This window comes from Mustelus asterias, chromosome 22 (genome assembly GCF_964213995.1).
Source record: "Mustelus asterias chromosome 22, sMusAst1.hap1.1, whole genome shotgun sequence".
Taxonomy (NCBI): Eukaryota; Metazoa; Chordata; class Chondrichthyes; order Carcharhiniformes; family Triakidae; genus Mustelus; species Mustelus asterias.
In genome coordinates this window covers 51,755,680-51,770,411 of record NC_135822.1, presented here as the reverse complement: position 1 = coordinate 51,770,411, position 14,732 = coordinate 51,755,680, and the positions used below count along the sequence as shown (strand labels likewise).

Genomic DNA, 14,732 nt, shown 5'->3' with positions numbered 1-14,732 from the left:
CTTCAGCGGATCAGCGGTGAGCATTGAAAAAAGATCTGGGGATAGAACATGTCCAACATTTATCCTTTAGGGTTAAATTTAGCAGCAATAAATTATGGTAACCCTGGATGCCTCGGAGAATTCAGGATTGGATGCGGGAGAGGGAAAAAGCTTCTGCCAAATCCAAGGAGAGCAATTCCACTGCAGACCTCGAGGAATATAGGGCGTGCAAGGGGAAACTTAAGAAAACAACTACACATCAAAAAGGGGCATGAGAAGGACATGGAAACAGAATTAGGGAGACTCCCTTCATATTTAATCAATAAATTAAGGTGAAAAAAGTAACGAGGGAAAGAGTAGGGCTCGTTAGAGACCAAGGGGGCAATCTGTGCCTGAGGTCAAAGGACATTGGAAGGGTATTAAATAAATATGTCTCATCGGTCTTCACTCAGGGAAAGGAGAAGGTCAGAATGCAGGAAAAGGGACCTTGAGGAACTTGCACAATTTTGCAAAGGAAATTAGGAGGTAATAGAGGCTCTAATCGGCTTAAAAGTGGACAAATCCCCAGGCCCGCATGAATTGCATCTGAGGCTGCTGTGGGAGATGCGACAGGAAATTGCACGGGCTCTGACACAAAGTTTTTAATTCCTCTCTGGCCACGGGGAAGTTCCAAAGGCTTGAAGCAGTGCTAATGTTGTTTGGCTTTTCGAGAAGATGGTAGAGATGGACTAGGAAATTATAGACCGGTGAGGATCACCTCATTGGTCAGCAAACAATTGTTGAAAATTCTGAAGAAGATATTTAATCTTCACTTGGAAAGGCATGGGTTTTTTAGTGACCGTCTGCATGACTTTGTCAGGGGATGTTCATGTGCAACAAATTTGGGAGAGTATTTGAAAAATGTGATCTGGTGTGTGGGTGAAGGAACTGCAGTTGATGTAGTTTATATGGATTTTAGCAAAGCCTTTGAGAAGTACCCTCGTGTGTGATTGATTGAATGTTAAAGCACTTGGAGCTCAGGAAATCTTGGCAAGATGCATTAGAAAGTGGCTTCGTAATAGTTTACAACGGCTGATGGTCGAAGGCTGTTTTAGTGATGGAGGCTGGTGCCCAGTGACGTACCAAAAGTTGCAGCGCCGGGACGCTTAATGTTTGGCGCATGCATAATATATATGCATAATATATATATATATATATATATATATCGGGACATCACAAGCAGGTTTGTAAATGGCACCAAGAACCAAGTTTGCTGAGGTGGTTGACATTTCAGGAAGATACAGATGGATTGGTCAGATGGGCAGAGCAGTGACTTATGATTTTTAACCCTGATAAGAGTGAGGTCAAGCACTTTTGAAGAAGTAACACAACCGGGGAGTATGTAATCAATGACAGGACACCGCAGAGCTCAGAGGAAGAGATGGATCCTGGAGTGCTCATTCGGAGATCGCTGAAGGTGGTAGAGCAGGCAAATAGAACTGTTCAGAAGGCATATGGGAGACTTGTTTTCCTCAGTCGTGATGTAAACTGTAAGAGCAAGGAGGTAATGTTGGAACTTTACAGGACATTGGCTGGGCCACAGTTGGAGCTTATTGGAATACTTTGTGCAGCTCTAGTCCCTTAACTATAGGAAGGACGCGAGGGGGTACAGCTGAGATTCACCAGGATGTTGTCTGGGATGCAGCATTTGCGATATGGGGGGAGCATAGAGAGACTGGGAATGTATTCGTTTGGGGCATTTAAGGCGGTGGGGTTAGGGTGGGGGGATATGATTGACGTATATAAGCTTTTGAGGGGTATGGGCAGGATGAATAAGAAGCAACGCTCCCCTTCGTTGAGCAGCAAATGACGAGGGGGTTCCGTTTTAGGATCAGGGCCAGGAGATTCAGAGGGGGATGCCAATAGACGCCTTCTGCGATTTTCTGAGTTGAAGAATAGATCATTAGATTGAGACAGTAACGGTTCCAATTGTTCAGCACGTTTACTGCGGCATTGGGTCAAATCTAAATGGAAATGTGTCCTTTGGCGGCTTTCAGATACCAACTGCTGCTTTTAGAGTGCAGCAGTGAATTATATGGAATAGTATGAAGCCCACAGGCGTTATATTCTGAATATATTCAGGCTTCACGAGTTGGTACATGAGGGTTGGTGTAACGATAGTTCTCCACAATTGTCAGGACTGATATGTTGAAAGAATAGATATCCGAATTTCAGTAATGATTGCAAGATATCTCCATTTTAAAAAAATCTGAGGTATTACGTAATTGAGGGGCTGACTGCCAAAATCATCATAATCTTATCACTGATTGTTGAGGTTGGGAATGAAAGATCCTCTGTGATCTGCAGCAACGTACCTGGAGCTGGACATCCATAACATGCTTTTGAGTTATGCCACATCTTTCCATTCTGCAGTAAGGAAATTGTATTTCTCATTAGGCTTACTAAGAATGGATAAATGTAACTGTGCAGAATAGGATGTGCTTATTTTTTTGGGGGGAGCGAGCAGTTTAATTTGAGATTTGATGAAACCATCGAAATGCATGAGCAGGGCACAAAATAGAAATGAATTACATATTTTACGAAGCTTAACTGTCCACAGAAAAATAAACATAGAATTAAAGCGATTAGTGGAAGGATTGGAGAGGCATTGGGATCTGGAGCTTAATCATTGTGAAGCAAAGCTCCTGAATGCACAGTTAACGTGCCCCAAGATGTATATCCAGACACCAGAAGTTGAAAACTGGCTTAAATTCAGTAACTCCTATTTTAGATTTTCATGAGCATGAAGGGTCAAATGACACTTGTTTGTTTCATAAATATTTGAATTTAGCTAACAGCGATGTTCACCGGAAAAGTTACCCTTTTCTCCAGAAACATAAGCGGAAAATGGTATATTTGATGGATATGGTGAAAATGAGATTATCTGGGAGTCTCAATATTCAATCGAAATGTTTGGGGCAGATTAACACCACATCACATGACAATAAAGAGAGGTTACCTGAAGGGCCACTTTGACTGTTCCCATGTTTGCCTGAAACGAAATGTTGAAAGTTACAGTTTGCTGTGGGACGAGATGATTGATCATTTCAAACTGTAAACTGACAAATGTAACAATACTTAACGAGATAATTTCTGTCCATTTGTGGAAGAAATTACAAATCATGATTTGTGATTTAATTTGCACTACTGGCGGCGTTTTGTCGTTCATATTGAAATAATTTAAATTGGCCAATTCCTGTTTCAGAATTTTATCCAGATGGCAGACGTGGAGGAGAAGGGTTATATATTACAAAATAGAGTTTGAAAATTCAACCACAAAGGACATTGAATTTCTAGGTCAAGATAAAGCCAACGCTGCCATGGGGCAGTGTTTTATAAGGGACTGCATGTAAAACGCCTGCATGGGATTTGTGGCTGACGTGCGCACAGAAGCAAGTGGTAAAAAAACGCACTCTTGTTTCACACAGTCCCCTGAGCCTCAAATTAAAATAGGCACAGAACAATTACACTGATGCTGAGAGGTTTTCTTTCTGCCAAATCGTTAATTTGAATGCTATAAGTTAAGCTTGGTATCTTCCATCTAGTATCGAAAAGTTAAAAAACACACACATTGCAAGAAGTGACAAAAAGTTTAAAGTGATGTTGACTGGGCAGAAACGTTGTCCCTGGAACGGAAATATCTGATTGAGAGACACACTCGCAAATAGTTCCATTCAATGAATATTAAAATCGGGACGATATAGGAATAATACAATTCATTCAAGGCAAAAGTCATTGGAACATTTTTATCATATAATAATGTCAAGTGTCTTTGCAGTCAGGATTATTTTTTTCACGGTGTCACGGTGGTTAGCACTGCTGTCTCACAGCAACAGGGACACGGGTTTGATTCCAGGATGGGAGACTATCTGCTTGGAGTTTCATGTTGTCCCCGTGTTGCGTTGGGTCTCCCCCCCCCCCCCCACACACACACACACACCCGCCCCCTCACCCCCACTCCGCCCCCGTGCACCGGTTTCCTCTGACAGTTCAACCATCTGCAGGTTAGGGGATTGGCCATGCTAAATTGCCCCTCAGTGCCCCGAGATGTGTAGGTTGGGGAGATTAGTTGTGTAAATATGTCGGAGTCTCTGTGCAGACATGATGGGCCGAGTGGCCTCCTTCTGCACTTTGTGATTTATATGATTCTTCTCTATGAGTCAATGTTAAATTTCCCGTTTTATGTTCTTGCGTTCAGTTTCTGTGGAACTAACAGTCCTAATCTACAAATTCTTAATAGTTTGGTTCTTGCTGAAGAACTTATCACTCTATCTTCACAAAAAAAACATATGGTAAGGAAAACAATTGTCAGGATTCAATTAAAGTTGAAAGATGAGAGCTGAGATCCCTCAAATGGATTCAAGCAACCCGCTATAACAGGGGACAGAGCGAATTCAACGAAACAATCAGTACTCTGCGTGGCAGTAGCGTTAACAGAATTTTCCAACAGAATTACTCTATATGCATTAACTACTCACTTTATAAAGCTTGCAACTGTTTGAAAATGACCAAAGACAGAGTGAATATGCCGAAGTGCCGGGAAAAGTACTCATATCGCTACCTGTTCCATTTAATTATACGAACCGGTCGAGGATTCACAGAACGCGACCAGATTGGATTCATGGAGTGTCGTAAACAAGTTCTACGGAGATCAGTGCGACAGAAACTGCAGGGCAATGGGGCCAGATCAGGAATATCTGCCGTGAGGTCTGGTCATGATTGTGGGCAGGGTAACACATGAGATTTCATGGTGAAAGCAACATGGAAGTGAATTGCTGTGTAACAAAATCAGAACCCGAAAGAAAAATAAGAATGACACTTAATGAATTAACAAATTAGAGGAAATGAGGTCTGGAAATGAAATTCAAACAACCAACATTGTCCAAGAATAGATCGTTCATTGCAAGTCCTACGGCCGATAAGGACGCCATTTGAGAGCACACATCGATACATTTCAATGTCGGTTGACAGCTGTAAGAAATGATGGCTGAACAAGGGACATGAATGCTCGCTCACTGTCCTTGGTTACAGGATTTTCAGACGAAATAGTGTGGGGGAATATGCCAATGAGAACTTTGGCAAAGTTGGTCAATGAAATATTTTCTGTTGTGAGCACGATTGATATGTTTAGAAAATCATCAGTTGAGGCAGTAATGATTATGCTAGGGAAGAGAAATGCGTCGCCAAGCCACTGCGCCTGCAATGTAGGCCCAAATGTAGTCAGATAGAAGAGTGCATCCGCAGGCAAATAACTAAAACGTGCTAAAAAAAACCAGCATGTCGGGAACAGGAGGAGATATTCACTCGCCCGACTAGAACAAGATTAATATTACTCTAGAACGATTGGAAGGGACAGAATTGTTCACGTACATTCAGGAGAACTTGTCTGGTCAGCTTACTTCTGTTTCACAAGGGGAGATAGTTCGAGATTTGACTCTTGGAACGAAGATTCAAGGCTGGAGGGAGTAGCAGTGGCAGAGATTGTATGTAGCCTTGTTCAGAATTTAGTTAGTTTTGTCATAATTTTTGAAAAGTACAAATATATACTATCAGTAAAGTTTAAAGTTAGGGTAATGAAATACTACAAAGCAGAAGATTCATTCAGGTAAAGTCGACTGCAAGCAGTTACCTGAAGGCACGTCTTTGTTAAAGAAAATGGAGGCATGATATTGGAGATGCATTGCGTTAAAACTTAACATGAACCCAAAAATAAAATGCAGGTGGCCAAATCTGGAAACTCTTGATGACAGAAAAAATATCAATTTCGATGAGACCGAAAAGGAGAACTTCTGTACAACGCAGAGAACTCCGTGCAGCAGAAAACGTAGAGAAGTATAGAAAATGCACTCAGCTCTAACTGCCAAGCAGGTCGAAGAATATTGCAAAACCAATTCTTAAACAGCACAAAGGACTGCTCAGGAAAGCTATCAGACATGTTTGAGGAGGGGGGGGGGGGCGAGGTGGTGGGTGGACATTAATTCCGACATTGCCCTCTCTATAAATTCTACTGGAAAGAAATATTGGAGTGGTAGCACAGCTGCCAAAGTGGCAATTGCTGCTAATTGTAAACAACGTAAGTAACAGCGCTTGTGGAGAACGAGCTTTCTGAAAGATTATTTATTTGTAGCTAGTATCTGTTATTAATTTTCCGAATGGTCAACACAAACTGAAGCAAGCATTGATTCAGCAACAATTCGTAAATACCTACGCATATGTATTGGATTATTCCACATTTGAACAGTGAATAAAGTTTTATTTTCGGCTCAGTTCACTGTATCATACTAAGATCAGACGGCACTTGTAATGATAAATATTTCCAACAAAAATATCTATGTGGCTTCCGCGCGCAGCAGGTGCAGCTTTGACTGATGTTCAGTATCAAGTGCTGTTACACACCCAAACAGTCTTTGCTAACAAAGAGTGTATTCCGTTTCCAGCCGGCTTGGTTTAAATTATAATTATTACTTGGATGGGCTTTGATTCTCCATGAAATCAAATTGAAACAAATTGAAACAAATTGAAAAGGAGTTCTTTTATAATTTGGGGTGAACATTAATTTTGTTAGAAGCTCGAAACAAAAGTTGATTAAAACGAACGCTGATCAGTGTCAACATATTGTAATCGTGTTTACCGTCAGCGAATAATGGAGGGTCAAATCTATATTAGAACATGGCGGAACTAATATATATATATATAACCAAATGATCCTGAATACGTTTTAAGGCAAAGTGAGCATTTGCATTAGATCATGTCGGTACCCATTTCATATGATTGAAATTACTGGCACATGAATTGATTATACTTGTTTCGGTAAATTAATTTTGATAAATGCGTGAATTGCGACAATCATTTATGTAACAATATGCATTTCACATCCATTTGTCACCCTCTCCTTTCATTCACCTCTGTGTGCGATATGAATGTCATGCTTTGTCGAGAGAGATCACAAGAAACAATACTTTTCACGGTAACCATACAGGTGACCATATTAAGTCAAATCAAAACCAAATGAAAAAGCCATTCATTGATGTGTGAATTGCATGAACTGTTTCTGAAATCATTGTTGAATGCGCGACTTTACATCTGGTTCGCTTCATGCAGCAAAATATGTCCATCTCAGAAACATATTTCTTGATATAAGCAATGCATCTAATAACAGGGTGGGAAAGTTCAGAGGAATACCAAAAGCCAAAATGTCTATGAAAACAATGGAAAACTGAATTAATCAATTGGCCAATAAATAATAATATCATAAAATTCAACAAAAATTGCGAGAGATATCAAGGAGATTGGGAACCCTATCCCAAAATCACACTAAAGATCAGGTCCGTATCTAAAACATGCTGCATGTGCAAGGAGAATAATTGAACTTGATAACTGCACTGGGCTGTATATATACAAACTCAAAATAGAGAGTGTATTTAATTCACAAATTACATTTTAAGGATATCCTCAATATTTGCTAGGATGCGACCGGTTCTTGATGGTTTGAGTTATAAGGAGAGGCTGGATAAACTGGAACGTTTTTCCCTGGAGCGTAAGAGGTTGAGGGGTTATCTTATAGAGGTCTCTAAAATAATGAGGGGCACAGATCAGCGAGATAGTCAATTTCTTTTCCCAAAGGTAGGGGAGTCTAAAACTAGAGGGCAGAGGTTTAAGGTGAGACGGGAGAGATGCAAAAGTGTTCAGGGGGGAAATTTTTTCACACAGAGGGTGGTGAGTGTCTGGAACAAGCAGCCAGATGTAGTAGTAGAGGCGACTGCAATGTTGTCTTTTAAAAATCATTTAGATAATTACATGGATAAGATGGGTATCGAGGGATATGAGCCAAATGAGGGCTATTGGGATTAGCTTAGGGGTTTGAAAAATAAGGGCGGCATGGACAAGTTGGGCCGAAGGGCCTGTTTCCATGCTGTAAACCTCTATGACTCTAATTAAGCTCAATACTGATAGAGCATATAATTGGAGATCGAAAATGAAGTAATAGGTTTGGACAGTGTACGTGGTAATCATCTTCCACAGAATGGCGGCAAAGTGGTTAGCACTGCTGCTTCCGCGCCAGGGACGCGGCATTATTTCTGCCTCGGGAGACTGTCTGGAGTTTGCACGATCTCCCCGTGAGTGCGGGAGATTTTTCCCGGTGGTCCAGTTTCCTCCCACAGCACAGCGATGCACAGGTTAGGTTGATTGGCCATGCTAAATTGTCCATTCGTGTCCAAGGATGTGACGGTTAGATGGATTGGCCACACTAAATACGTGGGGCCACAATAATAGGACGGAGAGCAGTTCCCGGGTGGGATTTACTTTTGGAGGGTCAGCGCACGTTCGACGGGCTGCGTGGTCTCCTGCTGCAGGGTCGGCAGTATATCGTTCTATCCCAGTTACGCATGTTATTCAGGCATTGTTGTTGTCATCCGCCATCAACTTTTCTCAAAAGAACTTTTTTAAAAAAAAATCAATACTTCAATATTGTTTAAACTTTTTAAACAATTTCTATTTCGTTTTGATTGCCACTGGTGCCAGACTCCTGAGAAACGTTTGAATCAGTGTGTGTTTTTGTACTTCTGTTAGCGGTGAATGCATGTTTGATGACTTCGACACCCCCATTGATTAACTAACACACAAATAATGACCAATGCTACTTGTGATCGACTTCGACTGCACAGGGATGCAGCTGGACTGCAACTGAAAAACAATTCCGATATCTCAAATTCTGCAAGGCTATACTGCAATTTAAGATAATATGCATTTATCCTTGCACGTACATTAGGTCCCTTCAAAAGTATGCAACAATATTTGTGTCAATTATACATTTATTTAACATTAATCATATTTTCAATAGATGGCCGAATGCATTCAATTATATCACTTACAGTTTAGAAGTTGGAGAAGAAACAGCGTCTGGATGGATCGGAACTCCATTCCTGAAACTGGGTACAGCGATGATTCCTGAACTTTAAAAACATGCGGCTAAAACTGACTGACAGATCCTTCCAGCATCGTGCGAAGACAGCACTGACGCGGGAGCTAAGCATCTTACAGCAGTTCGAACTGAAACCCATGTTTCCTGCTGACTAACCAATAGACTTTGAAATGTATGAAAGTGAATTACAGTCTTCTGAAATGTACCAATGAGAATTAATGCGACTTAAATTAGAAACATCGAACTGAGGTTGCGTCCACCAGCCTATCCTGAGAGGCAACACATGTTAAAGTTTTTGAAATGGAACTGGGCCATCCGTCTGGCATCGAGGTTAAGTGAAGCACAGGAGGGCCCTTTTCGAATCATCTGTGGGCATTTTTTTTCTAATCTTGTCTAACTTGAATTCACGCACATTGCTTTACCCAAGAGCCAATTCAATTTCTTCAAGCCTGTGTCAATTTGCCTTCAGTTATTTTTCCTGGGTTCTGATTCAAGTTATTCCTCCACGTTGTGCTTTTAAAATCATAATAACCCTCAGTGGAAGGAAACTACTCTCATAATCCCTCTTGGTCTTTTTCAATTAGTTAAATCCAACAACTATGGTTACCGAGGGATTTCCGAGTGGAGAAAAGGTTTGCTCTTGCACTATCATATCCTCCCTTGATATGGAATGGCGCACCAACATCTCTTCATGACCAATTCAACAACAACGCCAATCCCTCCAAATGACCGATTTCACTCTCCCACAATATCCCCATATTTTGGGCGAGACATGAAGTGGACTAAGCCTTTTAGGCTCATTGAGTCATCTCCGCAATCCCTTTGCTAAACTGACTGGGGCTTAAATTCATTATTCTGATTATCAGTGCCACGATCACTTTTATCTTCTTTATCGAACAAAAAGCTGCTTAATAAGCCTTGTATGCCCCAATTACCTAGCTTAAGCTCGGTATCGTGGAAAAAATTCCAAGAAGGGATGTCCCTCCAAGAGATGAGATTCGTCCCAATCGCATTATTTATTGGGAGACCTAGATTTTAAGGGCGACCAGGGCACGGTGGCACAGTGGTTAGCACTGCTGCCTCACAGCGCCAGGGACCCGGTTTTAATTCCAGCCTCGAGTCACTGTCTGTGTGGGGTTTGTACGTTCTCCTCGTGTCTGTGTAAATTTCCTCCGGGTGCTCCGCTTTCGTCTCTCAGTCCAAATATGTGCAGGTTTGGTGGATCGGCCATGGTAAACACGCAGAACTACAGTGATAGAGCCAGGCGTTGGGCCTGGATTAGATGCTCTTTCAGACAGTTGATGCAGAATCAATGGGCGGACTGATGTTCTTCTGCACTGTGGAGATTCCATGATTCTGTGGATTCGATGGCCCCTAATTTTATATTTCACCAAAAGAAACGCACTCCCAATCGCTATCCTGTCAGTCCACCCGAAAAATATTACATGTGTAGTTTTATTATGTAATGAATATACCACGGTATCTTCCTGCCCGTATCACTCGATGCGCCCTGCAGTACCACAACTTACCACCGTGATTACAATGTCCGGAATTATCAAAACACTCCCAGCTGAACCAACTCATAATTTTGTAAAGAATTAGCATAGCATCATGTAATTTAAATTGAACACTGGATTTACAAAGCACGATTAACGTTCATTTAAAAAAAAAAGTCAGGCCGTAACTTCCCTGCCACATTTAAGGAAGTATGGGCATGGACTTCCCAATATCCCTGTTCTTGTGTTCACTCATAATTTTTCGAATTGCATTATGCTGCCACTTGTAGAGTCATAGCGTGATCGTGGTCTACAGCGCCCAATTGACCTCCGACCCATTGATCAGCACATGGCCCAAGCCTTGTATGCATTGGAATCGCAAGCGCACAAAATGAGTTTAGAATCGTGAGGTTGTTGTATTTGACTGGCTGCAAAGAGTTCCATAGACACACCACTCCCTGGCTAAAGAACTTCCTCCTAACCTCTATTTTAAAGGATCGTCCATTTAGCTGGCGATTGTGGCCTTTGATTGGTGGAAGCATCCTCTCCACGTCCACTCTATCCAGGCCTCGCAGGATCCTATAAGTTTCAAAATGATCCTCCCCCCTCATCCTTCTAAACTCCAACGAGTACAGACCCAGAGTCCTCAACTTATCTTCATACGATAAACTCTTCATTCCAGGGATCATGCTCATGAACCTCCTCTGGACACTTTCCAAGGACAGCACATCCTTCCTCAGATACAGGGCCCAAAACTGCTAACAATACTCCAAAAGGGGTCCGACCAGAGCCTTATACAGCTTCAGAAGTACATCCCTGCACTTGTATTCCAGTCCTCTCGACATTAATTCTAACATTGCATTTGCCTTCCAAACTGCCGACTCAACATGCATGTTTACCTTAATAGAATATTAAGCAACGACTTCCACGTCCCTTTGTGTTTCTGATTTCCTAAGCACTTTCCAATTTAGAAAATTGTCTGTGCCTCCATTCCTCCTTCCACAATGCATAACCTCACAGTTTTTCACATTGTATTCCATCTGCCACTTCTTTGACGACTATCCTAACCTGAACAAGTCCTTCGGCCGGTCCCTGCTTCCTCAATACTACCTCTACAAATATTTGTAACATCAGCCAACTTACCAACAGTGCCTTCAGTTCCTCCTCCAAATCGTTAATAGAAATTGTGAAAAGTTGTGGACCCAGTACCAACCCCTGAGGCACACCACGTGTCAGTGGCTGCCATCCTAAAAAATACCCATTTATCCCCACTCTCTGCCTTCTGCCAGTCAACCAATCCTCTATCCATGTCAGGAACTTACATTTAACACTAAGGGCTCTTAACTTATTGAACAGTCTCCTATGCGGCACCTTGTCAAAGGTCTTTTGGAAATCTAAATAAATCATGTCTACAGGTTCTCCTTTATCTGAATTCATTGTTACCTCCTCAAAGAATTCTCAAAGCTTTGCCAGACATGACCTCCCCTTGACGAAGCCGTGCTGACACAGTCCAATATTATCAGGTACTTCCAAGTACTCCATGATCTCATCTTTAATAATGGATCCTAAAATCTTGCCAAGGACAGAATTCAGGCTAACCGGCCGATAATTTCCCGACTGCTGCCTCCCTCCCTTCTTAAGCAGCGGTGTTACATTAGCTACATTCCAGTCCTCTGGGACCCTCCCTGTCTCCAGTGATTCCTGAAAGATCACAACCAATGCCTCCACAATTTCCTCAGCAATATTTTTAGAACCGTGGGGTGCAGTCCATCCTGTCCAGGTGATTTATACAACTTCAGAAATGTCAGTTTCCGCAGACCTTTCTGCTTAGTGATGGCCACCACACTCACCTGTGCCCTGTGATTCTACTGGAGCTCTGGCATCCCACTGATATCTGCCACCGTGAAGGCTGGCACAATTCAGTTCCACTGTCATTTCTTTGTTTCCTATCATTACTTTCCAACCTCATTTTCCAGTGGTCAAATGTCTATTTTTGCCTCTCTCTCTTACCTTTCCATATTGAAAAAAAACTCTTCCTATCTTCTTTTATATTACGAGCTAGCTTACACTCATTTTTTATCACCCCCCCCCCCCCCCCCCCCCCGCTCGCGACCCATTGCGTTTTTAGTTGTCCTCTGCTCGTTTTTAAAGTCTTCACAATCCTCTGGCTTCCCACAAATCCTCACCACTTTGTATGCTTTTTCATTTGCTTATATGCTGTCATTCCCGCATCAGCCATGGATGCCTCGTCCTTCCCTTAGCATGATTCCTCCTCATTGGGATGAATTTATATTGTGCCTCCGGCAACATTTTGCCAACATTCCTGCCATTTCCTCCCTTGCATCAAATAACAGTCTTGAAAACATTTCATCCAACCTTGGAGGTTTATTTATTTTTGAAGCAGCCAAACAGCTCATAACCTAGAAAAATAGAAACAAAGAAGATAGAAGCGGGAGGAGGACATTTGACCCTTCAAGCCTGCTTCTCCATTCATTACGATCATGGTTGATCATCCAACTCAGGAGTCTAGTCCTGCTTTCTTCCCATAACTTTTGATCCCATTCACCCCAAATGCTTTATCTCGCCGCCTCTTGAATACATTCAATGTTTTGGCATCAACTATTCCCTGTGGTAATGAATTCCACAGCCTTAACATTCTTTGGGTGAAGAAGATCTCCGCACCTCCGTAGTAAATGGTCTACCCCGAATCCTCAGATTCTGAACCCTGGTTCTGGACTCCACCACCATCGGGAACATCCTCCATGCATCTCCCCTGTCTGACCACGTAATTTTGTTTAATTGCTTCAGAGCCCTTCTCCCTCCTTTCTATACCAACGTCGTTTCTCTCACTAGTAAACGCTGACACAAGGTATTCATTTAGAACTCCCTTTTTCATTCGTTGGACATGGGTGTCGCTGGTTGGCCTGCATTCTTAGCCCATCGCTAATTGCCCATGGAGAGCAGTTGAGAGTCAACCACTTTGCTGTGGCTCGGAAGTCACATGAGTCCTCCAGATAATCAGAAAAACTACTGCTGTGTTCCTTAATGCGCCTTACTTGTTTCCCTGGTCATACTGCTGCCCTCAATGTACTTATTAAATAACTGATGCGCGATTAATCCAATCGGGAGGCTAGATCGTACCCGGGAATAAAGGCTTTTATTCGCAACAAGAATAGAGCATACTGCTTAACAATACTATCCCAGACTAAGGGTCACTAGGAAGTGATAGTGACCTTTATACTCCGATAAGAAGGTGGAGCCAAACGGAGTGTACTGCAGAACAATGCTAACAGGTGGAACACCCCAACCTTAACCCCAACAGTAACAAGAGTAACATATGTACAAGTACCCATAGTGGTAACCATCTATGGTTCACCACATTCACCCCTCCTTTAAAAACAAAGGCCGGTGGGGTAAAAAAAACAATACGAACTGTCCATATGTTCACAAGTTCAGTCGTATCGGAGGTCCGCACCGTCTCTGCGACCTCCGCAGCACTGGCGGCAGTGCCCATTCTGGTGACCGTGGTGTCCCTCTCTCCAAGGTGGTGTCCAGTGACTCCTCCAGTTCCTCATGCACCTGTGGACCTCGAGGTGACGACAATCTCCTGGACTCAGGCAAGCTGTACACGGGAGTAAGGGGATTAAGTGGAGGTGCCGATGCTGTCCGCGCCATGTCAGGAGGGGAGAGAATGGGCAAAGGAATCCTAACCGGGGTGCGGGAGCGACGGGGGTTTCCAGGTCCCCTGCAGGCGCCAGATCTCTGATAGAGACCGTGTCCTCTCGCCCGTCTGGATATGCCACATAGGCATATTGAGGGTTGGCGTGGAGGAGATGGACCTGTTCAACCAAAGGGTCAGACTTGCGGGCCCTAACATGCCGCCGCAGGAGGACAGGTCCTGAGTACGTCAACCAAGATGGCAGTGAGGTCCCAGAGGAATACTTCCTCGGGAAGGTAAACATCCGCTCATGTGGAGTAGCATTGGTTGACGTACAGAGGAGGGACCGGATTGAATGGAGCGCATCAGAAAGTACCTCTTGCCAACGGGAGACGGGAAGACCCCTAGACCTTAACGCCAGTAAAACAGCCTTCCAGACTGTAGCGTTTTCTCTTTCGACCTGCCCGTTACCCCTGGGGTTGTAACTCGTAGTCCTACTTGAGGCAATTCCCTTAGACAGCAGGTATTGCCTCAAGTCGTCGCTCATAAACGATGAACCCCTATCACTGTGGATATAACTGGGGTATCCGAACAGGGTAAAAAGACTCCACAAGGCTTTGATGACCGTGGCAGCAGA

The 14,732-nt window shown here is 42.9% G+C and overlaps 1 protein-coding gene across 1 annotated transcript in view; it reads right to left on the bottom strand.

The window, feature by feature from the left end:
- LOC144510021 (scavenger receptor cysteine-rich type 1 protein M130-like) overlaps positions 1 to 9,035 on the bottom strand; it is a 34,754-nt gene extending 25,719 nt beyond the window's left edge. Inside the window, exons 1-2 of the mRNA XM_078239216.1 lie at positions 8,892 to 9,035; positions 2,978 to 3,010 (exon numbers count right to left, since the gene is read on the bottom strand). Coding sequence (XP_078095342.1) covers positions 2,978 to 3,010; positions 8,892 to 8,940 — 82 coding nt within the window. The 5' untranslated portion in view covers positions 8,941 to 9,035. The remainder of the gene's footprint in view (positions 1 to 2,977; positions 3,011 to 8,891) is intronic.
- Between the last annotated feature and the right edge of the window lie 5,697 nt (positions 9,036 to 14,732).